We start from the raw sequence: 25693 nt of genomic DNA on the forward strand, positions 1-25693 counted from the left end.
TTTATCCCCATTCAGAAACTAGACGTGGCTCCACGGCTAAAGTGTCTAAAGTGGTAGAGGGCTAGCCTTGAGCACAAAGAGGCTCCAGGACAGTGCCCAGGCCAAGTTCAAGCACAGCAATCAACAACAAAAAAGTCTCTAGGGCTGGGTGAGGTGGCTCATGTCTGTAATCCTAGCTACTCAGGAGATTGAGATCTGAGGATCAAGGTTCAAAGCCAGCCCAGGCACAAAAGGACCTGAGATTCTCCAATTAACCTCTAGAAAACAGGAAGTGGGGCTTGGCTCAAGGGTAGGGCGGTAGCCTTGAGAGTGCTCAGGCCCAGAGTTCAAGCCCCATGATCCACAAAAAAAAAGTCTCTAGGATTTCTGTGGCTGTAAAGCCATGCCTATAATATTAAGATTATAGACATGAGCCACCGGCACCTATGACTGTTTTGATCACTGGAAGCCTGGGAACATGGATTTTTATCAAACTAACTTTAAATATTAAAGATATAATTGACATATCACATACCTGTTATGTCGTGGAATTTGAAACATCTAAATAACCATTTTCTTTTTAATTCATAAAGCATCCTGTCATAAGCTATTAGGTGGTCCCTGTCATTTACTTTTTAATTTTCTCTTTTTTTTGTCATGAGGCTTGAACTCAGGTCCTGAACACTATCCCCGAGCTTCTTTTGCCCAAGGCTAGCACTCTACCACTTGCACAACAGTGCTACATCTGGCTCTGTGTATGTGGTATTGAGGAATTGAACCCAGGGCTTCATGCATGCTAGGCAAGCACTGTACCACTAGGCCACACTCCCTGGTCCTCAGCCTGTCGTGTCTTGAGATTAGGTTTCCCTATGTAGCCAGATTGCTTGGATTCGAGTTGACGCCACTGTGCCCAGTTTGAAGCACAGGTATTTTCTCTGCTACATCCTTCACACCTTTGCTTTTAGGAACACCATCAATTGAGCTCTGTGCTTGGAAATCACTGAAACAGCAAATTTATTCCTTGACTATTGGTATTTGTCATGAATCCCAGCTACCTGGGATGCAGATGGAGGATCATTGAGCCCAGAATCACAGTGTCACCTTGAATAACACAGCAAGGCCCTGCCTCAAAGCAATTCTGGGAATGTAACTCAGTGGTAGAATGTATGCTCTGTCTGTACCGAACCTGGGTTGGATTTCGAGCATTACTAAAAGATAAAATTAAAAAGCTAGGCCTTGGTGGCTCAAGCCTGTAATCCTAGCTACTCAGGAGGCTGAGATCTGAGGATCACAGCAGGAAAGACTGTGAGACATTTATCGTCAGTGAACCACTAAAAAGAAGTAGAGCTATAGTTCAAGGAATGGAGTGCCAAGCGCCTTGGGCACAAAAGTTTATAAACAGTGCTTAGTCCAAGTTCAAGCCACAGGGTGTGCGTGTGCGTGTACCGCCCGCCCCCCCATCAGTGGTGCATACCTGTGACAGCAGCCACTGACAGCTGAAGGGAGCTGAGTCACAAAAGCTCCAGGCCAGGTTTAGCTACATAATAAATGTCTCTATAAGAAAACATGTGAATAAATAAGCAAAGTTGTAAACTAGAGCTCTCTGAACCTAATCTTTTCCACTGACATCTTTAGGGCTTGAACCTATAAGACCGGCACATTTGAAATACCACAGTGAAGCCATAGATACACATGGGGGCTGTGGGACAGGTGGGAGGGGGAGGCTGGGATGGGAATGAACCCCTCCCCAATGTAGCCGATTTGCTGGTATGAAAATGGAACAGTGAAAGCTCCTGAAACCCTTCTAAAGGGGAGGAAGGAGAGTAACGCCTTGATCGGGACACTTTGTATATGTTTTTGAAATGTCATAAGGAAATAAGGAAACACCCCTTGTACAACTAAGAGTTTATACATATTATAAATAAGGAATAGGAGAAAGAGGAAGAAGAAAAAGATGAAAGAGAAGGAGAAGCAGCAGCAGCAGCAGAAGCAGAAGCAGCTAAAGACAGGAGGCTTGGTGTACAACTCCAGAGTGTGCCTAGCACACCACATTGAGGCACTGGCTTCCACTACCTGTACCACAGGGAAACAAACCAACCCAAACTTCAGTTCTTGTGTGAAAGAAGCAATACTTTGAACACATTTTAATATGAAAATATGAAACATTCTTCCAACACAATCTTTTTTTGGCAAACAGGTAGGGCAGCCATCCCCAACCCCCAGCCCTGAGTGGAAAGGAGAGAAGGAGAGCTTGGCACAGCAAGCAACGAGGGTGAAGCTGAGGTCCTGTCTTCTAGCAGGTGTCAGTCCAAGGGCAAGGTCAAGTCCACAGGTGAGGCGGCCAGGATGCCCTCCTGGGGGTGGGGGGGAGAGAAACAGGGCCACAGGCCCCTCAGTGGGCTCACAGTGCCAGCCATGGTAAGCCCAGAGGGACAGGGGACAGAGACCCAGAGACAGAGACAAAGAGACGGAGGAGACATGCAGAGAGAGCAGAGCCCTGGCATTTTAGTGGCCGTGAGCGGTGGCTCCGTGCTGACTCGTGTCCTCTGCCTGGGGACCCCCCCTCACCCAGAAGGCGGGATGGCCAAAAAACACCTGGGCAGGTTGCGGTAGGCGGTAAAGGAGACCACGCGGGGCCTGGCCGCGTCGGGTCCCCCGGCGGCCGGCAGGGGGCGCCGGGGCCCCAGGCATCGGCTCGGGTCCTCGGGGACCCCGGGCCTGGCAGGTCTGCCGGGCTGCAGGCCCGCATCAGGCCCTCTGCAGCCTACAGGCTTTGTGTCTCAGCTCCCGAACCCCCCGCTATTTTCCGCCAGGCCGGTCCTTCTCGCTGAGACCCGCGCAGATGCGCAATGCAGGGAACTTCAGATGCTGCTCCTGTGGACCAGGGGTGGGAGGCAGTTGCTAGGGAGATGGGGACAGTTGCCAAGGTCACCCAGCCAGCGCGCCGGAGACCAATCAGATGGCCCAGGACGGCGAGTGGGCAGAGACCCACGGCTGTATGTCAGAGGCAGGAAGGCCATCAGCAAAAATAAAAATAATGGTAAGCGAAAATCCTCTTGCAGCCGCGTGTGTGTGCACGGTAGATGCTGGAGTTCTGTTCTTTGTTTTTGTCAGTCCTGGGTCCTTGAGCTCTGGGCCTGGGTACTCTCTCTTCTGACCTTCTTTTGCTCAAGCGAGTGGTTGTGCCATTGGAGCCACAGTGCCACTTGCAGCTTTTTTGAGTAGTTTATTGGAGATAAGAGTCTCACAGAGTTTGCTTCCTAGGCTAGCTTTGAACTGCAGTCATCAGATCTCAGCCTCCTGAGAGGCGTGAGCCACCAGCACCTGGCTCTTTCTGGGCTTTCTTTGCTCATGGCTGGCATACTACCACTTGAGCTATGCCTTCAGCTCAGACTTATCCTTAGTTAATTAGAGAAAAGAATCTTGAGAAAAACCAGTCTGCCCAGACTGGCTTCAAGCCTTGATCCTCAGATCTCAGCGTCCTGAGTAGAATAGCTAGGATTCAAGCATGTGCCCCTGATTCCTGATTTATTATTGTTATTTACAGTGCTAGGGGTAGGGTCACCAGGCTAAGATCTGAGGATAGAGGTTCAAAGCCAGCCCAAAAGTCTCAAGGATTTTCCTTGAGACTTTTATCTCCATCATCAGCAAAAAGCCGAAAATGAAAGTGAGACTTAAGTGGTAGAGCACCAACACACACACACACACACACGCACAGAGGAGAGGCCAGGAGTGTAGCCTAGTGGTGGAGTGCTTGCCTACCACGTATTAAGCCCTGGCTTTGATTCCTTGGACTACACACAGAGAAAAAGCCCAAAGTAGTGCTGTGGCTCAAGTGTTAAGAGTGCTAGCCTTGAGGACAGTGCCCAGGTCCTGAGTTCAAGCCCCAGGACTGACAAAAAGAAAAAAAGAAAGAGCGCCAGTACCTGCCGGAAGGAACAGGGTGAGCCTGGAGCTTCCCTGGGAAATCACATTCCATTTTCCCTACTTCACAAATGAAGAAACTGAGGCCAGGGTGAGTCATTCATTCATTGACCTCACAATAGTCAGTACACACCAGTGGTTTAGAAAGCGATTGGTCTATAGCCCTGGCTCAAGAAGCACAGAGGGAATGAATGAAGGGAACGCGGAAGTCAGTAAGGGAGTCTGAGCCCTGCCTCCCTCCCCACCACCCCATCACATTGCAGGAGGGTAAACTGAGGCCCAGAGAAGCTTTGGGAGCTCACCCAGCCCCCGTTGGCCTGGATCCAGGGTGCGAAGCTGTGCACGTGCTCCACGCTGAGTCCCGCCAGAGTGCCCCCCAGCCGGGCCACCCGCCGGCTCAGCTCCATGGCCAGGGCCAGGCGGGCCAGGGGCTCCGGAGAAGGTGGCGGAGGCCCGGGACACGGCAAGGAAGTGGTAGTGCGGCCGCGGTGAGGACTGCTCTCCCGGCTGGAGAACAGCTCCACCAGGCGGGAGAAGGACCCTGCTGACAGGCGGGCCAGCTTGCGGTGCAGTACGGGGTCAGAGGCCAGCTGTGGGATGCACGAGGCAAGGGACTGGTGACTCTCAGACACCACCGAGTCGCCAGCCAGTCGCGGACTGGGGGCGTGGCACCACGCCCAGCTGCTCACACTCAGCCCCGCCCACCTAGCACATCAGCCACCAGCCAATCATAAACCAGACCGCCAGGCCGAATGGCTCGGGAAGGAAGGTGTTCTGGATCGCTAAGCCACGCCCCATGGCTAGTTCTTGTCAACCCAATCAAGAGCCAAGACCCACTTTGGCCGCAGTCTAAAACTCTGATCCTCTAGACCCCAACTCCAGGGGCTACTTTTGGCCTCCAGGCCAAACCAACAAATTTGCTCTGTACTATACATTTGATGTTAGACATGTATTTGACGAGAAATGGAGTTTTCTAGGGATTGGGGGTTCTTGCTATAGACTCCAGGCTGGCCTTGAACTGAAGAGCCTCCTGTCTTAGCCCGTCCAGTTCAGGGATTGTAGTCACAGCACCGCCATGCCAGGCTCCCAGATCCAGCTTCTGATCCCAGTATCCCACCATCTTACAAAGTCCCAGTACAGAGCAGAGACACCACATCACCTTCTGATTGATGACTTCAGCCTCCTCCTCCAGCAAGCAAACCAACCTCCGCAGCAGGGCCTCCTTCTCTGTAGGTGGGGGACCCTGTAACTCTGGCAACAAAGAGAATTTGACTGGGGCAAAGCCTTGAGTGTCCTCTGACCCTCATTCTTTTTCCACAGCACTTCTGCACCTCACCTGGACTAGGTGGAGATCTCAGTTGCTCCTGAACCAGCTGTTCCAGCCGCTGGGCCACCAGGGCATAAAAGTCTGGAGTGGCTGGGCCTGGGTAAAAAGAGTCCATGAGTAGAGCAGACACCAATGGCTCATACCTGTAATTCCAGCTACTCAGGAAGCTGAGATCTAAGGATCACAGTCCGTTGAAAGCCAGCCAGCCAGCCCAGGCAGGGAAATCCATGAGACTTCTAGCTCCAAAAAAAGGCAGAAGCTGTGGCTTAAGTGGTAGAATGCTAACTTTGATCAAAATAGCTAATGAGCTGGGCTTGGTGGCTCACACCTGTAATCCTAGCTACTCAGGAAGCTGAGATCTGAGGATCAAGGTTCAAAGCCAGCCCAAGAACAAAAGGACCTGAGACTCTTATCTCCAATTAACCTCTAGAAAATGAGAAGTGGGGCTTGGCACAAGGGGTAGTGCGGTAGCCTTGAGCTGAAGAGCTCAGGGACAGCACCCAGGCCGAGTTCAAGCCCCAAGCCCCCCCCCACAAAAATAGCTGGTGAGAGTTTGAGTTCTAGCCCCATCACTAGCACACAAAAATACATAAATGAAAAGCATCAACGGCTTTCAGACTTCAGGATAGCAGAAACAGATTAATTCTCCTAATCAACTTGCCAAATAGCCATGATTTCCAGTGGATGACAGGGTTAAACGGGGCTGTGTGAGAAAACCTGTTAAAAGATGCTCAAATCCTTGCCTTTCCACTTTATTAAGTCTCCAAACCGAATGAAGAATTTCAGGCCTGATTATTATCCCAGGAAGGCAAACACACATGGTCACCAATATCACCCTAGCCCTCTTCCATTCAAGCATCATCAACTGATCACAACATCCATCTCCCCCCTGCCAATTCCTCTTCATGCAGTACACCTGGAAGGCATCATTAGCCTATCCAGATTCACCTATGAGAGGAAACCTGGTTGTCCTTGTATCAAATCCAATGATTCCACTCCATTCCTGCCACTCTGCTAATAGAAGGAAAAACACCACCACACTAGCTGGAGGAGAGTTGTGATTGAAACCAAGTCTCTGCCTGTCTTCTGAGATTACTGTAGCTACTAAAGAGGCTTGCCTTCCCTAGAAGGAAGGAAAAATAATAACTAGCTAGAGATAATAACTAGAGGTAAGGAGAGATAATTAGCTAGGCAGAAGCCAAATCCTCTACCAGGTAGCACACACAATTGACAACAATCTGGGGTGGAAGGTGAGAGGGCAGTGTGGTGACGGTACTGCAGACCCTTCACTAAACCATCGTGAACCAGTTAGTGCCTTATCGATACTAAAGCTTCCGGCCCTGCCAGCTTTTGCAGATGATCCGGGGAAATCTTACCAGGCTCTGAACCATAGCAGGGCTGGATGGGCAGGGAGCAAGGTCGAGGGGACTCAGGCGGAATGGCTCCTCTCCCCAGAGGACAGGGAAGACATCTTCGAAGGCGGCTCAGGAAATCTGTTGGCTCCTCTCGGTGTGGGAGCCTGAGGAAGTGGAACCTCAGAGAGTGACCCCCACACATCCCTCGCACACAGTCCCTTTGCACTTGCAATCCCAGAGACAGGGGCTATAGAGAAGCAGGAAGAAAGGAGAGAGACGAAGATCAGGAGCCACAGAGATTATCCACCCAAATGGAGGCCCTGTGAGTGGAGCAAAGCAACACTCTTCTCACCTTGGTGGGGTCGCAAGAGGGGACCCCGCAGTGTCTCCCCGCTTAAGAAAGGCAGCTAGGACCTTCAGCGTATCCTCCCGCAGCCCCAGTTCTTCGGAGCCTGCCATGGAGGTACCTGTGGGAGAGGCAAAGGGAACGGACAGACCCAAGGCTCATCACGAAGGGGAGGACCACAGCCCAGACTTGTGGTCCTTAAACGAAGAAGGAGGAGGTCAGAACTTGGGTGTTCCCAAGGCACTTTTGAGTTCCTGAACTCAGAAGGACTAAAGTTGGGGTTTGGGGCGCCTGGGGGGGGGATGAGGAAGAGGCCTGATTCATTCGAGGGAAGGAAGAGTCTGGATTCTTGGCAACGAAAGAGGAAAGAGCTGGAAAGTTTCACTCCTAGATCCTCGAGTGAGCCTAGAGGCCTTAAAAGTTCAGACACAAGCTAAGCTGCTGAAGCCCCAGAGACTCGAGAACTACCAATCCCAGGAGGCTCCGTGGCAAAGAGTCCTCTTGATCAGAGCCTAGTTTGCCGCACAGCCTGCTGGGAGATGTAGTTCCCACTCTCCAACTCAGGCGTGAGTTCAGGGGATCCTGGAGACGTGGATGCCGAAGAAGCAGGACTGGGGATGGCCGCCCCTGGATCTCAGCCCCTTCCTCCTCCAGCCCTTCCCATGACCCCCAGCTCACCTGGTCCGGGGCCCCGCCGCCGGAATCTTAGTCCCCGCCACGGTCGCTAATCCAAATTGTACAAACTTTTTCTCAGTTCAACTTTCCCGCGCCTGCGCACTGCATCCCGTTGGTAACCGCCCCAACGTAAAGGGGCGGGGTAGCGCGTGCCTTTAAATTTGCATATAACGTTCCCAGCATGCCCGTGGCCGGAAGTCCAGAAAAGGGCTGGAGGGGGCGGAGCAGAGGGGATGGACTCGAGCCTTTCCAAGCCCTCTTTTAGTTTTTCAAGTCCGTCGTCCGAAGCATGTTTAAGTTTATATTCCAAGAAATCGATCGCAAGGAAAAGGCCCGGCGCTGTGAAGATTAGCTGACAAGAAAGGCCTTGCGCGGCTTCGAGTTCCACACCTACCTGGACCCCCCAAACCGGGGTGGGCCCTAGGACGTGCGCGCTCCGACTCCCACGGTAGGGAAGGCGGAAGAGTTGGAGAGAAAGTTGGTGGCGACTGGGCGGATTGAGAGACAAAAGGATCTGAATCGGAGGGACCTTCAACCGCTGGCACTGGGAAAACCAGACAAGAGTGGGGAGGGCAGAGGAGAGAAGGGGCTACCAGGAGAGGGGGGGGTCTCTGCGACTAGGAGGCACAACGTTCTGGAAAACGGGGGCGTGTCTCGCAGGGAGGCTGTGGGGGAGCTTGTGGAGGGAGATCTGTCCTGCAGATGGGTGGGGGTATCTCCCGTAGCGAAGGGGGCTCACATCAGGGCTAATAGGGGAACCGTGTCTGCTCAGAAGTCGCGAGGGGAGGGGGTTCCATCACCTGCCTTGGATGACGTGAGGGAGGGAGGGGTCTGTACTGGCGGCGGCGCCGAGGCACCGCACTGAGGAAGGACGCTGGGGAAGACGGGGGTGGGGGGCCCACCTTGGATCTGGGATGGAGCGAGCAGATCGGAGTTTGCACCCCCAGGAAAACATGGGGTGAGGGAGGAGAAGCTTACGCGGAGGCCCCAGAGAGGGAGGTTACAGGTGCGGAACTCTCAGGCTTGGTGGGCTCCAGAGGGCGCCCGCATTCAGGAACTGCCTCGTACGCCTAGGCCGGACCATGGGGACCCAAAAGCCGCGGATTTTGCCTTGGCTGATATCGCAGCTGGACCAGGGGCGGCTGGAAGGGGTGGCCTGGTTGGACGCGAACCGCCGACGCTTCCGAATCCCCTGGAAGCACGGCTTGCGGCAGGACGCACAGCCGGAGGACTTCGGAATCTTCCAGGTGCGTGAAGATGTCAGCGTTCCTGGGCGCGGGAAACCTAGCTTGACAGTGCCGCCCCCGAAGGGGCGGGGTCTGGCGCGTGGTGGGCGGGCCCACGCGAATCGAGTGGGTGTGGTTTGGGTCGACGGGGCGGGGCCCGCAGGTTCAGGGCTTGTTGATGGGAAGCAGGCTGGGATGCTACTGACTGGGTTATGGTGCTGGCCCTGGGACTTGCACTCAGGGCCGTGGCCCTGATCTCTGTGCTCAAGGCTAGTGCTCTCCCACTTGAGCCGCAGCTCCACGTCTGGCTTTTTCTGAGTCATTTATTAGATAAGAGTCTCACTGACTTCCCTGCCCTGGTTGGCTTTGAACTGCCATCCTCAGCCTCCTGAGTCGCCGGCATTACTTAGTGCCCCGCCAGTCCTGCAGATTCATCATTCAAGGGCAGCACTCTACCGTTCAGGCCACAGCTCCACTTTTGGCTTTGGGGTTAATTGCAAATTCCAGTATCAGACCTCCCTTCCTTCACACTATGGCCCTCAGGTCTCAGAATACCTAGGATATGAATGTTGAAGAGTAAAGGCAGAGGTGGTGGTAGCGGTGAGGGAGGATGTTGGGATACTGAGAATTTGGGGGTGGTGCCTTGCAGAGCTGCGGGCTGTTAGGGTTCTAGGAGTATCTGGATTCCACTATGCTGCAGGCCTGGGCCGAGGCCAGTGGTGCCTACATTCCTGGGAAGGATAAGCCGGACCCGCCCACCTGGAAGAGGAATTTCCGGTCTGCTCTGAATCGGAAGGAAGGGTTGAGGGTTGTAGAAGACCGCAGCAAGGACCCCCATGACCCTCATAAGATCTACGAGTTTGTGGACCCATCAGGTGTGCCAGAGTGGAGACTTATAGGGAGGAACTGAAGGGTCTCTGTCCCCCCAACACCTACACACACAAAACACTGTCACATCTCTCCCCACAGAGGCTGGAGACTCTCCTCAGCTTGACACCTCTCCAGAAACCGAGGGCGGAGTCGTTACCCCAGACATCCAGGTGACACTGCACCCAGTCCCTGTGCCTTCAGCTTCTCCCCTGTCCTCATCTTCTAGGCCTGCCCAGGCCTTGTCCTCTCCCCCAGGATCCCAATTTCATCCTCTCCAGTCTACCATCTGCCTGATCCAGAAAAGCCTGTGGACCTGTTTCTCTCTTCTTTCTTCAGGAAGACCTCCTAGAGTTGCTCGATGACATGGCCTTGGCCCCACTTCCACCAGAGGGGGCCCCCAGCGTGGCTGTGGCCTCTGATTACTACCCTCAGGTCTTGTTGAACTCCAGCTTGAACAACTCTATGCCCTCTCCAAACCCAGCACCCCTTGATAACCCACTGAGGCAGCTGTTGGCACCTGAGGAACGTGAGTGCTTCTGTGTGGGGTGGGAGGGATGGAGGTGGAACAATAGCCCTCACTCTGGCCTCCTCCATCTCTCTTCTCCTTGCCCCTGCTGCTGGTCAGAATGGGAGTTCGAGGTGACCGCCTTCTACCGAGGCCGCCAAGTCTTCCAGCGGACCGTCTTCTGCCCCCAGGGTTTGCGGCTGGTGGGCTCACAAGATGTGGACCAGACGCTGCCATGGCAGCCAATAGCACTGCCAGACCCTGGGGTGTCCCTGACTGACCGGGGAGTAAAGGACTTCGTGAGGCACGTGCTCAGTGGCCTGAAGGATGGCCTGGCTCTGTGGCGGGCGGGGCAGCAGCTGTGGACCCGGCGTCTGGGAAACTCCCATGCCTACTGGGCCATCGGGGAGGAGCTGCTGCCCAATAGCGGGCATGGGCATGCTGGTGAGGTCCCTAAGGACAGGGATGCAGGCGTGTTCAACCTAGCACCCTTCGTGACAGGTGAGCCCCCATGTGGGAAGCAGAGGGCAGTACAGTGATGAGTGCAGGGAACAGAGGATCCCCAAAGAAACGGAAGGGCTGGGCTACAGCTCGCTGTGGCGCTCGCTTAGCACGCACAGGGCCCTGTGTTCCATCCCAGCACCAAAAATGCCAAGACAAGGAAGATAAAGGCGGTGGCTCAGGTCTGTCATGCTATTTGGGAGGCAGGGATCAGAGATTCAGGGTTCAAGACTAACCTCTGGACAAAAACGTCAGTAGATTCAATGTCAACTAATGGCTGGGATTCCGGGCGGCAGGAGGGTCAGTCCTGTGTTCCTCATCCTGCCCATTCTGATGGGGAGGAGGGAGAACACTGGAGTTTATGCCAGAGCTGCAGGGGCTTTCCTTCCCTTCTCTGTCTCTACTTTTGAGCCTTTAGATCTCATTGCCTTCATCGAAGGAAGTAGACACTCGCCTCGCTACACCCTCTGGTTCTGTGTGGGAGAGGCATGGCCCCGGGAGCAGCCGTGGGTCAAGAGGCTCGTGATGGTCAAGGTGCCTGCTGCCTTGTCTGGGGCTGGCAAGTGGTCTTCCCTAGGGAAGTTACAACTCTGGGAACTACAACTCCCAGAAACCCCCACGGGAAAGGACAATGTCACAGGTGTCAGGCATCACTAGTTGTTTGGCGATCTCACTACAAGGCCTGACTTGACATCTCTAGACCTGGGGATGGGGGAGGGGTTGGCAGGCCTCCACCTTGAGTTCCCCCATCGGCCCTAGGAATACTGGGTTCTCTTGTGGGAGTGCGTGGTGGATGGTTTCCCTGACTGGGCTCCCCCACTGCCCCCACAGATTGTTCCCACATGCCTCAGGGCCCTGCTGGATATGGCCCGGTTGGGGGGAGCCTCCTCACTGGAGAACACCGTGGACCTGCATATTTCCAACAGCCAGCCCTTCACCCTCTTGCCGGACCAATACAAGGCCTACCTCCAGGACCTGGTGGAGGACATGGAGGTCTAGGCTCCTGGAGGCCCGGGCCTGGGCTTGCTTGGACCAATAAAGCAGTTCCTGCTGTAGTCACGGTTGTGTCATGTTGGCTGTGCCCCAGGCCAGCTGTCTGTTTACCTGTGTAGTAGTGCTTGGTAACCAGGCACTGTAAAGGAGGCAGCTGACATTCACCCCTTCACCCTGCCCTAGAGACCTGATGGGAAGTCAGGTCACCCTAGAACTCCACGGTTGAACGTGGAAGCCCTGCCTTGCCTACAAAGGGTTTGCTCGGATCCAGTTCTGCTCGGCCCATTTCGGGCCTGAGCCTCAGGTCCTTTTCTGGGCAGGGGCTCTGGGCCAGCTTCCCCTCCTTGATGGGCTGCAGTTTGGGGTAAGGGGTGCGTGATGGGAGCCATGCTGCCTGACTGGCCCCAGGGCCCTTGCTGCTCTCTGCTTCACCTCCCTGCCCCCCAGCAGGTTAGGTTACATCAGCAGCCTCACAGGACTGCTGAAAAGCCATCGCTTCAAAAGGCTCCTGCAGGGAAGGTAATTCTGGTCAGGGGGCCCGGAACCCGACACCCACTTTATCCACAGCCCAATACTGCACTTCTCCACCTGTGTCTATGATTCTGAGACCATTGGAGAGGAAGCAGGCCGAGGGCGTCGTACCTGCCCCGAGGTCTGCACTCCTGGTCTGGGCCTGACTCCGGCAGAGCCTCCTGCACAGTGCCCTTCACCCCTCCCCGCCCCCCGCCAATCTGTCTCTGAAAGGAAAGGGCTAGCTTCATGGGGCTGGGGCTACATTTCATGAAATCTTTAATGAAACTGGGAACTGGGCACAAACAAGGAAGGGGAATGGGGGCTGACATGGGCACGAAGGAGATGGGCAGGGGGCTGGGAAGGGCAGGGGGCTCTCCTCTTCCCTGCAGCAACCCTCCCCCAGTCATCCCACTGACCGGGGAGGGGAGTGGGGAGGTGGAGCCATAAATATGTCCAGAATCTCAAAGAGGCAAGGGGCAGAAGAGTTGGCTGGGGGGGGGCTCACAGAGGGGGCAGGGGCAGGCCTGGGCCACCCTTGTCAGGGGGTCCAGGCTCCTTGGATGGCCGGGGGGGTCCTGGGGGATCCCCTGGCTTGCGCCCGTGCTTGCGGAAGTAGCGGTAGCGCTGGACATAGGCCCGTACCAGGTTGCTCACCTTCACCGGGTTGATCTCCCCACTTTTGCTGTGGCAGATCTGGGGGAAGGAAGAGCTGGAGTTGCAGCCAGGGCGTTCTCCCTCAATGCCACTCTGATGACAGGCCCCTGTGGCCTGCCCCGACCCCACAGCCCCCATGCCCCTTGGCCACAGCAGCCCACCTTGTGCACGGCCTTCCGCAGAATGTCCTTGTACTCTTCCTTGGTGATGTCCTTCTTCTGGTAGTACGGCTTGATGGCCAGCTTCACTTCTTCCACTGCGCGCTCCTGGGTGTGCAGCTTCTTCAGGTACTGGCGGGCGGGACCAGGAAAATGAGTGCCTCTGCTTACTGCTACCTCCACTTACCTACTTAGCCTCCTGGGCTGCCCAGTTGATCTAGGAGACCTAAGTCCTGCCATAAGCAGGACACCACGCCCCCCCCCTCCGTCTGGTGGAAGACAGTACTCGCCGAGCTATGAAGGAACCCGGGTACTCGCCCCTGCGAAGCAGATGCTGCAGTGCTGAGCTACACCCACGGCCCACACCAGTTTTTATTTCAACTCTAACTGGGATGGCAGGTGCAGGCCACTTGTACCATCTTTGGTTGAGATAGGGTCTCACCAACTTTCTATGCCTAGGCTGGCCTCGAACTGTAATACTGTGCATGTATGGGGGGAGGGGGGACTTGAACTCTGGGCCTGGGCACTGTCCTTGAGCTCTTCAGCTCAAGACTAGCGCTCTGCCACTTGAGCCACAGTGTCAACTTCCTGATTCTCCTGATCTATGCCTCTGGAGTAGCTAGGATTATAGGTGTGAGCCACTGTATTCAGCTTGCTTTAGTTTGGTGTGGCACCAGGGATTGAACTCGGGGCCTCCCACTTGCTAGGAAGGAATTCTACCACTTGAGACACACTTGCAATAACTTTGCCTGGCCCAGTCTCAAGCTTGAAGTTCTCCGCCTCTACCTGCTGTGTAGCTAGACTTACAATCAGGCACTACCATGCTAACAATTACTTTACAGTGTTTATTCTGACTGCAGCAGGAAAGACTATGGTAAGAGCAGCCGGGTGGCCAACGCCATGGGTCACTCACTGAGAGGCAGAGCTATGGCTAGAAGCCGAGTCTCATGAGCAGCAGCCATCTGAGCTCAGGCTAGCAGGGAGGGGTGTCAGTAATGAGTATGCAGATATGAGTGTCAGAACACGTGTATAAACACACACATACTAGACAGATACTGATAATGTGCTTTTCTTTTAAATATGCCCAGATGGGCTGAGTTTGGCCTAGTGGTAGAGTGCTTGCCTAGCATGCATGAAGACCTGGGTTCATTTCCTTGGTACCACATACATGGAAAAAAGCCAGAAGTGGTGCTGTGGCTCAAGTGGTAAAACTCTAGCCTTGAGAAAGCCCAAGGGCAGTGCTTACGCCCTGAGTTCAAAGACCAAGACTAGCAAAATAATAATAACTAATAATAAATATGCCCAGAATCCTAGTCTTCCATTTCCCAAGTTCAGCTCTTTTTACTGGGCTCATCATTGACTGAACCCACAACCCCACGGCCAGCTCACCTTGTCTGTGTCCCCACGCCCCTCCGAGCTGCTGCTGCCTTCTCTCTTGTCAGATGCAGCTGCCAGCCCGGTGGGAGTGGGAGGGGTGGAGCCGCAGCCCCCCAGGGGGAGGCTGCCAGGAAGCAAGTAGCTGGAGGGGCCAGGGGGCAGACCCAAAGAGGTGGGTACAGGAGCTGGGGTCACCCCTAGGCTGGAAGGGGGCTTCCGATGGCTGAGGATCTGTGGGAAGAGTGGGCAGATAAACAAAAGGTGGTGGAGCTGGGATGGGAACTTGGACCCCTGTCTCCTGCCATTCCCACTCTAACTTCCCAATGGTCTGGAGAGATGGGCTCCTTTTCCAGCCAATACCTTGCCCAGAGGCCTGCTGGGAGTTGTAGTTTTCTCCTAACCCCAGGCAATGAACAAAAGAAGGGGTGGCGGGGACTCTTCCCCAAGGGAGCCCACCTGGTTGGTGGCCTGGATCAGCTCCTGGGCCTTTGCTCGACTTGCCAGGTTGGCTTCTTCCATTTTGAAGAGAAGTGCAGTCACTGGAGAGGGCAGAAAGGTGTGAACATGGGATGTGGGGGGGAGCAGGAGAGATGACCCTCACCGAGCCTGGCTGCCATCTCTCACCCTTGGTGCCAGGTCAGGCAGAAGGCTTCACAAATGGGCAATGGGGCTTCGGCCACTGAGCCAATCACCCTGAACCCTGAATGTCTGTAAGACTCCCAGGACAAGGGTCACAATGACGAGATGGTAACGGAAGTGATAATCCTGAGCACTCCCACCCCACCCCCTGTGACCCACCTGTGGACAGTCCCAGCCTCTCCCACACCTCTCAAACTCCTGAGGGACAAGTCCCTGCAAAACTCATCTCTTCCGCTCCCCTGCCCTGGCCTAGCCTGGTGGGCCTCCGGGCCCTGGGCTTCTGGAGAGCTCTGGTGGGTCTGTACCCCTCAGTGGCTCTCCAGTTCTTGCTTCCTTGCCCTCTGTCACCTCCCCTGACCCGGGTCACTCACAGGCCAGGACACCGCTGGTCGTGCAGTCCACACCAGCCGGCAGGTTCCAGGGCAGAGGTGGGGGCAGCGTGGGCAGCTGGGAGACACGGGCGGCTGCCGGCCCGTCCTCCGCCCCAGAGTCTCCGGCTGTGGACCCTGCGCTGGGGGCAGTACTAGGGGCAGCTGCAGCTGTGCTGGTGGCTGTGGTGGTGGCCGGCTGCTGCTCCTCCTCCTCCTCCTCTTCCTCCTCCTCCTCTTCTTCCTCCTCCTCCTCCGCCCCACCCCGGCCTACGGCCTCCTCCACGGCTTCCTCCGGCAGGAAGGAGACCTCGGGGGTCTTACAGCTGCTGTCCACAGTCTGCGAGTCCGGGGTGAGCGCGGGGGGCGGGGGCGCCGCCTTGGGCGGCGGGGTGCTGGGGGCCTTGGCCGCGCGCTCCTCCCCGGACCATGACGTCTCCTCGGCCTTGGCGCCGGCCGGCTGGCTGCAGCTGTCCGCTTTGGACTTCTTCAGGGCCCCGGGGCCGCCGCTCGAGCCGCTGCCCCCGCTGCGGGCCTTCTTCCGCGTCTTGGACGGCTTGGTCTTCGCCTTGGTCCCCTTGGCTTTCTTGGCCCCGGCCTTGGCCTTGGCCTTGGTCTTTTTGGGCTTGGCGCTGCCCGCGGCGGCCTTGGCGGCGTCGGCGGGCGCCCGCTCGTCGGGCTTGAGGAAGGGCGAGCGGCTCTCGCGGTCGCGGCTGAACTTGACAGCGATGGAGCCGGGGCCGGCGGCGTCCTTGGCCGGGGTGGTGCTGCTGACGCCCTCGCGGATCAGCACGGCCACCTTGGACTGCAGCTTCACCTTCCGCGAGGAGCAGGACGACGAGGACGACGACGAGCCCGAGCCGCTGCTGGCCGCGGGCTTCGGGGGCCCCGCGGGCGGCGCCGGGTCCTTGGGCCGCGCCTTCTTGGAGGCCCGGTCCCGCTCCCGCTCCCGCTCGCGCTCGCCCGCGTCCTGGCCTTTGCGGCGCGAGCCCTTGTCCCGCGGGGCGGCGGCGGCGGCGGCGGCCCCCGCGCGGCGCCGGTCCTTGTCGCCGCCCTTGCCGCGCTCGTCGGCGCTCAGCCCCTCCGAGTCGTACAGCACCTCGCGCCGCGGCGACGCGGCGGGCCCGGGCGACGGCCCGCGCGGCGAGGGCTTGTCGGGCCGGCCCACCGTGATGGTCCGCTTGATGGCGAAGAGGTCGTGGTCCGTGAGGTCCTGGATGGAGGGCGGCACGGCCCCGCGGCGGCGGCCCTCGCGCTCCGCGGAGCCCGAGGGGGCCGCGGCGCCGCCCGCCGGCTTGTCGCCGGCCTCGGCCGTCCGCTTCTCGCCGCGGGAGCGGGAGCGCTTCTTCTTCTTCTTGCCGCTGCCGTCGCGGTGCTTGCCCCGGTGCCGCTCGCGGCGGGAGGAAGAGGACGACGAGGTGGCCGGGGGCGGGGACGCCGAGCGCCGCCGGCGGCGTCGCTTCTCCCGGGACCGCGATCGGCGGCCCCCGCGCCGGCGGTCGGAGCTGCGGGAGCGGCGGCGGGCGGAGCGCGAGCGCGAGCGGGAGCGGCGGCGGGAGGAGGCCGTGGCGTGGGAGCTGGGCTTGCGGTCGCGGGAGCGGCGCTTCTTGCTGTCCCAGGGCGAGGCGGGGGCCGGCGGGGCCGGCGGGGCGCCGGGGCCCGGGGCGGCCTCCTTGGCCTCGCCGCTGCGCTTCCGCTCGCGCCGGGACTTCTTGCGGGCGGGCGGGCCGGCGCCGGGCGCGGGCGCCGGGGCGGCGGCCGGGGACGGCGAGCGCTGGCGGTAGCGCTCGCGCCGCTGGGTCAGGATCTTGCGGCGCAGGTCCAGGCCGCCCCAGCGGGCGTCGGCGGCGGGGGGCGCGGGCGCCGGCTCCCCCAGGTCCACCTGCAGGGCGCCCTCTCCGTCCGACTCGGCGTGCAGGGACAGGAAGTCGTCGCCCTCGGGGGCGCGGGCGGCGGGCGCCGGGGGCGGCGGCGGAGGAGCCGGCGCGGGGGCGGCGGGGGCGGCGGCGGCGGCGGCGGGAGCCGGGGGAGGCCGGGCGGGCCGCCCGCCAGCCCTGAACAGCGGCAGCGCCAGCCTGGGCTCCTCCTCGGGCTGCACGATCTCCCCCTCCTCAATCTCTGAGTCCGCGGGGGGCAGCAGGGGCGCGGCGGGCAGCACGGCCCCCGCCGTCACCACCTCCACGGAGACCTTGCCCTCCCGGCAGGCCTCGGCCTCGGCGCCCACCACGAAGACGCGCCGCCGGATGGCTCCCTCGGCGCGGGTGGAGTCCGCCTGGGGCGGAGTTCCGGGCGCGGCGGGCGGCGGCTGGGGGTCGGGGAGGGGGCTCTCATCACCTGGGAAGTCCTGGCTCAGACTGTTGTCATCATAGATGCCAGCCAGAGTCTCCGAGATGCGGCTGATGCTCTGCGACAGGCCTTCCTCCTCCTCATCCTCTTCCTCCTCCTCCTCCTCCTCTTCCTCCTCCTCCTCCTCTTCCTCCTCCTCTTCCTCTGGTGAAGGGGTCCCCGCTGACGAACTGGGGTTGGAGCCAGTGGGCTCGAAGGGGTCATACTTTTGCTCAGGAGCAGGCGGTGGGGAATAGGCCTCGTCGGTGGGGTGGAAGGGGTCATAGATGTCAAATCGGGGGGCCGGTGGGGCAGGAGGTGCAGGGGGAGGGGGAGGGGGAGGAGGGGAAGGGGAAGATGAAGAGGGGGAAGGGGAAGGGGAGGAGGAGGCAGAGGAGGGGGCTGGAGGTGGGGCGGGGCCCCCATCCCCAGTGCCCAAGGTGAGGAGGTGGCGGGCACAGGCAGGTGGAGAAGAGTGGGACTGTGGAGAAACTGCAAAGGGAAAAGACAGGTAGCTTAGTCAGACACACTCAGTCCTCCCTGGCCCAGAGCAGAGAAGCACCCAGCATGGCCCCAGATGCACGAGTCCCTTGCACTACTGTGGAATCACACTGCCTAGCCCTTCAGATAAACCACCTACAGGATGATCTAACTCCATCGTAGGAACTGCAACCCATGGGCACAAGAGAAACTGAGGCACAGAGCTAGGCAATCTTCCCCAAAAGTAGGCAGCAGAATGACCAACAGGATGTGCAGGACAGGTGAGGTTGGCCCCCAAGCCTACATTCCCAGGCCACAAGATAGAGCACTGGGCTGACCTCACATGCCACACACTGGCCCTTAAGTCCAGGAACTGCCCAGCCTGAGGGCAGTGATGTCCTTCCTCCCAGGAGAATGGCCTAGGGTTCAGGCCTAAGTCTACCTCCAGACCCAGGGCCTTGCTCTGAGCCAGCTGCCTCTTTCTTGCAGGAAGACCCAAAGCTGACTGCGGTCCTGTGCGCGCAGGAAGCAGATTCTTCCTCCCATGAGGAACAACACAAAATGGCTCAAGGCCTGGGCTTGCCACTAAACAACCAGTCAGCAAGTGCCATGTGAATTTCAGACTGAACCCCCGCCCCTGGCCGGGAGCAGAAAGACACCACGAGGCACTCTTAGCACCCAGGACCCTGGCACCACTACTCCACACTGCAAGGCCACTGGTGCAGCCACATCTGCATCTGCACAGGCCTTGGTGTCTTTATTTCACATAGCATCTTGTTAGGTGGCCCATCTAGCCATGTGAAGATTTCTGTCCAGAGGACACTATGGTCACCTAACAGAAGTTGTAATGACGCCTGTAAAACCTGCCCAGTTCCACCTCAGCCCCACATACCCGTTTTGCCTGTCCTCCAGGCCCGGAGATGGGGCAGCAGGCTGGGCACAGGGAAGGGGATGGGGTCCCTGTCCCCAATTCGGACCTCAGCCACCAGCTCCAGCATGTCCTCGCTTCTGCAAGGCAAAGCAGTGGCTGAGAGCTGGGGGATGGGGGTGGGAGGGGAGAGATGGCTCTCAGGCAGGGAAATCCCACACTAGCTCTCCAAGTACTCACTCGCCAGGCCGCAGGTCCAGGCGGCTGGGAACCCAGGTATCTGGAGGGTCCAGGATGCTCACCAGCCCCGCAAGAAAGCTGTCCGTGGCCATGTCTAACACCTGGAACGGGCCAGAGACGGCTTCATGGCATGAGGACCCACAAAACATATTTCCCCAGTTCCTAAACTTTGAGGTTCCTGGACATGAGAAGACCAAGAAAACTCAGGGACCCCGTGATGTCCCTTATCCTGACTTCCACGGATGCCCAACATCTGACACCCAGGCCAAGCTTCACCTCAATACTGAGCACCCCAGACCTGCAGACTAAGGAATACAAGTGTTGTCCCCCCTCACTCACAGTGGCCGTGTCAGCATCCCCTGACTCCTGGGGCCGGGATTCTGTCCGTGGGCTCCGACATCGCCTCCATGGAAGGCCGTGACACCGCGAGCCATCTATGGAGAGATCTGCATGAGGGAATGGCGCCAGAGGCCTTGGGGATGCAAGGCTCTGAGCCACAGCTGCTGAAGGAACGAACCCTAGTCTGCTAGCTTAGTCCCTGCACTTCAGCACCCCCATCTGCCTTCTCACCCATTTGGCATCTCTGCCCACACACCTGCACTTGGCCTCCAAGTCCCACTGGGCCCTGGGTTCTAGGACAGGCTCCTCCTGCCAATCCCAAGTGCCCCTGTAGCCACAATGGCCATACTGCCACCCTGCTGCACCAGTGCCCAGGCTACTTCTGGGCTGTGACTACGCCTTCTTCATTCTAGGCCTCTGGGCCCCTCAAAGGGAGCCAGGGTGGAAGACACCAATAGCGCAGGAGACAAGATGGAGGAGGCAGCTCAGAGGCCTGGGATAAGCTCATCCAAGAACAGAGAATGGGTGGGGGCTGAACAGAACCAGAACCCACCATACCTTTATCACTCGGCAGATCCCCCTGAAGGGAGCTTCGCACGGCCTGCTGAATGGCTCGCTAGGGAAAAGAGAGGGGAAGATGAGGGGAAAAAGAGGTAAAGGGTGTCAGAGGCTTCCATCTGCCACCTCTGCTCCTTGGGAAAAAAACATTCCAGAAACCCTGATGGCCAGATTCAACTTTTTTTTTTTTTGGGGGGGGGGGAGCAGTCCTGGGGATTGAACTCAGGGCCTGGGCACTGAGCTTGGACACTTTTTGTTCAAGGCTAGTACTCTGCCACTTGAGCCACAGCGCCACTTCTGGCTTTTTCTGTGTATATGGTTCTGGGGAACTGAACCCAGGGCTTCATATGTGCTAGGCGAGCACTCTACCACTAGGCCATGCTCCCAACCCAGCCAGATTCAAATCTGAAGACTGGACGTACACCCTGACATCTGTCCTCTAATCCAGGAATGACACTCCCAGCCCTTTCCAGCCTCTGGTCCCAGGAGCCTCACCAGGATAAAGGCAGAAGGAGAAAGTGTGGGGTCTCTGTCAGGCGGACCATCACCTTGATCCTCGCCTGACTCCTCTGTCTTCCCTCGAGACTCATCTTCTTCCTCCATGGTCACCTGGTGGACAAGAAGGAACAGTTCGGAGTGGAGGCCGAGGAAGATGGACAGAGGTAGAGGATGGACCTGAAGACCTTGGGGCCTCTACCACTGCCTCGAGCAGCATCCTGCCTCTTGTCCACCTCACCCCTATCTACCCTATCTTGGACCAGTACAGACTGGCAGGGTCTAGAGCAATCCTCTGCCTTTCCACCTCCTCTCTTAGGTTTATCAACATCCACCTCCCTAGCTCCTCCCCCTTCTCCCCTCACAAACCTACCCAAACTTCCACACCTGGTTTCTTATTCTCAAGGGGCAGAAACCTAACAGTGGGGCTACGTGGTATTGTGATTTCAAGGAGTTCAGAGAAGTTCCATAGTCTCATAAACCCACCTTTCCCAAACAGGTAGGTGCCAGTGTGCTGATGGCACACAATGCCAGGTACCACACAGCTTCACAGAGCATCCATCGTCCTCAATGTTGAAGGACCGAGGAATTTATATTTACATGCACAAGATGGAATCATGACAAGAGAGACCTGCAAGTCCAGTAGGCCACTTTTAAAAGGAAAAGGCTAGCTGGGTGCGGTGACTCATGCCTGTAATCTCAGGAGGCTGAGATCTGAAGATCGTGGTTCAGAGCCAGCCTGGGCACTAAAGACCTTGAGACTCTTATCTCCAGTTCACCATAAGAAAACCACTAGGCTGTAGCTCAAGGGAAAGGGTGGTAGCCTTGAGCTGAAGAGCTCAGGGACAGTGCCCAGGACCAGTTCAAGCCCCAATACCAATCAATCAATCAATAAATGGAAAAGGCTAAACTTCACAAAGATGTACTGTTGCCACCAACCCAATGAGGCACTTGCCAATCACCCAGATGCCTGTCCTACATAAGCGTGGTCAAAGCCACTGAAATTCTTGGATTTCAGTGCCCAATCAGGCATCTTCCGGCTGGCGAGCATCTTGATTAGGGTTTCAGAAAATGCAAACAGTACAGCTGGAATGTTCCACTGCTATTAAATCTGCTACTCTGAAAACAATCAATCTTTAAATTCTTAGAAAGTCCAAACTCCCTAACTCCACACTACCCAGTGTACTTGTTTGAAAATAGCCAGGGCAGCATCTGTTCTCAGAGAATGGCTGAGAAAATTCCAAGCCATGTACTTAGCATAGCCTAGGTGTTCAATGCATGTTAACAGCACTGGCGTATTAGATCTGTGTGCCCAGGTTTGCACTCCCATCTGCCTCCAATAGTCCTTGCTTGTACAGCTGCAAAGAAAAGGCCTCGGAGCCCGTTTCTGTCATAGCATAGACAGTCAAGCTAGGCCTAAGCTTCTCCACTCATTCACTCAGGCCCCCAACTCTCCACATTGGGAGACCTCTGCATAACTCCCGTAAACCTGCTTCACCCAGGCAATCAATCACTTCTCAGCCTCTCCAATCAATACTTAACACCCATTTCTGAGGCTGCGCTCTCCAACACCTCCCGGGAAGTATCACCTGCTTCCCAGAAATAGTGACTGTCACAAAGCAAGCTCAATCAAGATCTTCTGACTACAGACTTGGATGTCCCCAAATCCTCCTGCAGTATGCCAAGATGTGTCCCCACTCCTGTAAGGCAGACCTTCCCCCTTGGATCCTCAGAGCTTTTAGTCATTATAAGGCTCTACAGGCACTGCTAGGTCTTTCTAGATCAATAGCTCCCAGTCTACAGGACCAGAGAGTGGCTTAAAGTTTCATAAATGACTGTTATAAATAAGACATAATGGAAAATTCTTCACAAAGAGTAAGTAGGAATATCGATTCAAGGGGACTTGAATATTTGTTAAATCCACACTGGCGATGTATTGGGTTCCCATGAAAAATGTACTTCTTACTGTGCATCAAGGACGAATGGCACTAACTAAGTCCAGGTGACCCTACAGACCTCCTCAGACCTACATGAAAAAAATTCTAGCGCCAGGACAAGGCATTTGTTTTTGAGCAATTTTCATTTGAATTACTTTCTGAAGGGCAAACACATATGAGCTGGGCAGAATTTCCAACAATCTCTTTTGTATCATTCTCTACATACTTATATAGCCTCAAAAGGCATTTGAGTTTGCTCCAAGAATAGAGACCGAATTCCTGCAATCACATCAAAGCCACATAAATGGTTCCAGGACCTTCTGATTTACTCCCAGCCTCCTGTCACCCAGATCAGACAGACACTTTCCAGACCTTTGAGACCCACCTAGGCCTCTCAGCGCATCAGGATTTGGCCTTGCCCCGTGGTGGGCACATCTCACTCCTTCAAGGTGGCCCTTTAAAGGGCTTTTTGACTAGCCCCGTGGTAAGTTCTTCCAGACCAGTAAATGGCACCACATCTAAGTGGCTCAGTCGCAGCCTCGGCCAGCCCATAGAGACACTTCCCAGCCCTAACAGACATACCCCAGGTGCTCTAGGTGGCTCTGAAGATACTCCACAGCGAATGCACACCTCCTTCTCTCCTGGGACATAGCCCCAAACCTCAATATGGCCCCAAAACCCTCCAGACAGACCCTACCTTCCAGTCACCCCATAAAAACGATCTACAGCATCTACGACACGGCCTAGGTCAGCTACAGGATGGAGGGCGGGCCCCAGGCTCGACCCAGGCCCTGTGGACACCCCCAGGTCTCTCCGGGACGCCCGAAGACGCCCCCTGGTACCCACAAACGCGTCCCGGGGCCCTAAGAAGGCCCCCCATTCAACGCCAGGTTTCGCCACCGCTGACTGGTGAGAAACTGCTCCGCTAAGCCCTCCAAGCCCCCTGGCGTGTGCGGGTCACCTGGGGACAACTAGCGACCCGACTTCGCCCCGCCCACCCCGGTAGGCCCGAGTCCCGCGGCCCAGACCGCCGCCGCCATCTTACCCCGCCGCTCGGGCTGCGGCTCCGGCCGCGGCGCGGGGCGGGGCGGACTGGGGCGGGGCTCGCGAGCAGAGGAGGAGAAGGGCGTGGCTAAAGCACCGCTGAGCTTGCCGGGATTTGAAGTACCACGCACAGTGCCCTGAAGGCCGGCAGAAGGGCAAGCGGACTCGGTTTCCCAGAAGTCAAACGAACACCTGGGGCCGGGCACACGCGACGCACGTCGGGATGCGTAGTCCGCGCGCCGCCTCCGTCGCGCGGGGACAGCAAAGGGGTGAGAGGTGAAATGGGCGGGGCTGCTGTAGCCCGCGGTAAAGCCCCACAGTGCCGTGCGTGAGCGGGGGAGGAAGGGAAGAACGAGCAGTGCAACAGGAAGTGACGTCAGACACTCGGCCGATAGGATCCCAGGGAATTGTAGTTCGCCGGGGTGAGCCGATCTGGCTGGAAGTTGTCCGCCCACATTCTGGAGTTAGGGGCCCTGGAGCTTCCTCGTTCGGGACAGAGAAATCCGAATTCTAAATGCGTTCACCGAGAAGAGTAAAGGCTCCCAATTTTCTCCTCCCTCAGACTCAGGGATCTTAATTCTCTTTCTTGGGAATCGAATCGGACCCTCAGGCCATTTTAGGTCTCAAAACACACATTAATGACGAGAACATTAGAATTCAAGTTTCCCCCGGTGGTACAGTGTCCTCGGTACCACATACATAGAAAAAGGCGGAAGTGGTGCTGTGGCTCAAGTGGCAGAGCTCTAGTTTTGAGAAAGCCCAAGGACAGTGCTCAGGCCCTGAGTTCATACCCCAGAACTGGCAACAACAACAACAACAAAAAAAAAGATGGACCAGGAGTTTGGCCTAGTGGTAGAGTGCCTGCCTAGCATGCACTCCTTGGTACCGCATACATAGTAAAAGGCTGGAATTGGAATGGAGCTGAGGCTCAAGTAGTAGAGCTCTATTCTTGAGAAAAGTCCAAGGACAGTGCTCAGGACCAGAGCTCAAGCCCAGGACTGGGGTGGGGAGGGGCGGGGAAGAGAAAAAGAAGAGGAAGAGGAGGTGAAAGAGGAAGAGAAAGAAGAAGCCGGACGTGGTGCTGTGGCTCAAGTGGTAGAGCTTTAGTCTTGAGAAAGCCCAAGGACAGTGCTCAGGCCGAGTTCAAGCGCCAGGACTGGCAAAGGAAAATGAAAGACGTTTTCTCACCCCAACACCCTCAGATCCAGAATTCTGGGTTCCCAGCCTGGCACCCAACAGCCTGGACTCTTACTGAACATAATAATAAGGACCCTCCCCCCCACACTTCCTCCTCAGGAATCCAAAACCCTAACTCTAATCTCTTCCTGGGAAGCCAGATGTCTAGGCCAGCAGCTTCCACCTCCAAACACCAGAAATCCTGGCTTTAGGCCCTACGTGACCCGGCTATCCCGACTTGGGCGAGCTGGCTCATGGATGAAGAATGCAGTGATCTCACGGCCCCTCCCAGCGCCGTTAGCCGGCTCGTCCCCCTCCCGGGCCCCAGCTCCCCTCCTAGTCTGTCTACCGTTGGGCTGGGACTGAGGGAACCGGAAGCCTGGGTCCCTTAGCGGGCGGAGACTAGCTTCTAGCCCAGACTCTCGGTTCGCGCACTTGGCTAAAATCCCAGGACAGCGGTGAGCTTCGCTCTTAAGACCTCCTCTTTCCCCAGAGCGCCCTATATACGGCCACTCGCGAGTCGGTGAACTCCGCCCATCAGAAGACCTGGGAGAAACTGGTTCAGGACGTCCTTATTTGCATAGCCCCACCCCCGAAGCTTTTCTTAGCCCATCGGCCAAAAGAATGAACCCTCGTTAGCATAACCCCGCCCACACACGCCCCGCCCCCCGAGAGCGCGTGGCGCAGTTTAGGGTGAACACAGGTCCCTCATTAGCATACGCCCGCCCACTCGGAATTCCCCCCGACTCTCCAGCCCTTAAAGCTCCCGCAGCTCCGCCCTCTGCTCGGCCTCGCCCCGCCCCTCAGCGTCCTGAGATGGG

At 57.0% G+C, this 25693-nt stretch overlaps 3 protein-coding genes across 9 annotated transcripts; 1 reads left to right on the forward strand and 2 right to left on the reverse strand.

Moving 5' to 3' along the window:
- Window positions 1–2111: 2111 nt before the first annotated feature.
- Window positions 2112–7791, reverse strand: Bcl2l12 (BCL2 like 12). Of its 4 annotated transcripts, none has more exons than XR_016533406.1 (7): window positions 7610–7791; window positions 6938–7052; window positions 6607–6749; window positions 5240–5326; window positions 5063–5154; window positions 3906–4493; window positions 2112–2333 (listed from the first exon to the last, which is right to left on the reverse strand). XR_016533406.1 is itself a non-coding variant. In XM_090322453.1 (7 exons), exons 2-7 carry the CDS (start codon window positions 7042–7044, stop codon window positions 2283–2285), a joined length of 768 nt encoding a protein of 255 aa, XP_090178579.1. In that variant the 5' UTR covers window positions 7045–7052; window positions 7610–7791; the 3' UTR covers window positions 2112–2282. The 4 variants fall into 4 exon arrangements, 2 of the variants coding, with proteins under 2 accessions (XP_090178579.1, XP_090178578.1); XR_016533405.1 differs by having other exon boundaries at window positions 5063–5175; XM_090322453.1 differs by having other exon boundaries at window positions 4206–4493.
- Window positions 7792–7808: 17 nt separating this feature from the next.
- Irf3 (interferon regulatory factor 3) lies at window positions 7809–11763 on the forward strand. The gene is made up of 8 exons (XM_090322404.1): window positions 7809–8054; window positions 8681–8853; window positions 9533–9707; window positions 9802–9872; window positions 10039–10228; window positions 10328–10708; window positions 11127–11242; window positions 11540–11763. Exons 2-8 carry the CDS (start codon window positions 8689–8691, stop codon window positions 11705–11707), a joined length of 1266 nt encoding a protein of 421 aa, XP_090178530.1. The 5' UTR covers window positions 7809–8054; window positions 8681–8688; the 3' UTR covers window positions 11708–11763.
- Window positions 11764–12532: 769 nt separating this feature from the next.
- Scaf1 (SR-related CTD associated factor 1) lies at window positions 12533–23739 on the reverse strand. Of its 4 annotated transcripts, none has more exons than XM_090322326.1 (11): window positions 23698–23739; window positions 20716–20829; window positions 20221–20278; window positions 19663–19757; window positions 19324–19424; window positions 19108–19223; window positions 15414–18227; window positions 14860–14942; window positions 14416–14634; window positions 13030–13158; window positions 12533–12907 (listed from the first exon to the last, which is right to left on the reverse strand). In XM_090322326.1, exons 2-11 carry the CDS (start codon window positions 20821–20823, stop codon window positions 12716–12718), a joined length of 3915 nt encoding a protein of 1304 aa, XP_090178452.1. In that variant the 5' UTR covers window positions 20824–20829; window positions 23698–23739; the 3' UTR covers window positions 12533–12715. The 4 variants fall into 4 exon arrangements, with proteins under 4 accessions (XP_090178452.1, XP_090178451.1, XP_090178453.1 ...); XM_090322325.1 differs by lacking the exon at window positions 23698–23739 and adding an exon at window positions 23235–23684; XM_090322327.1 differs by lacking the exon at window positions 23698–23739 and adding an exon at window positions 23038–23226.
- Between the last annotated feature and the right edge of the window lie 1954 nt (window positions 23740–25693).

The sequence above is a fragment of the Megascapheus bottae genome, chromosome 31 (assembly GCF_031878675.1).
Source record: "Megascapheus bottae isolate mThoBot1 chromosome 31, mThoBot2.hap1, whole genome shotgun sequence".
NCBI lineage: Eukaryota > Metazoa > Chordata > Mammalia > Rodentia > Geomyidae > Megascapheus > Megascapheus bottae.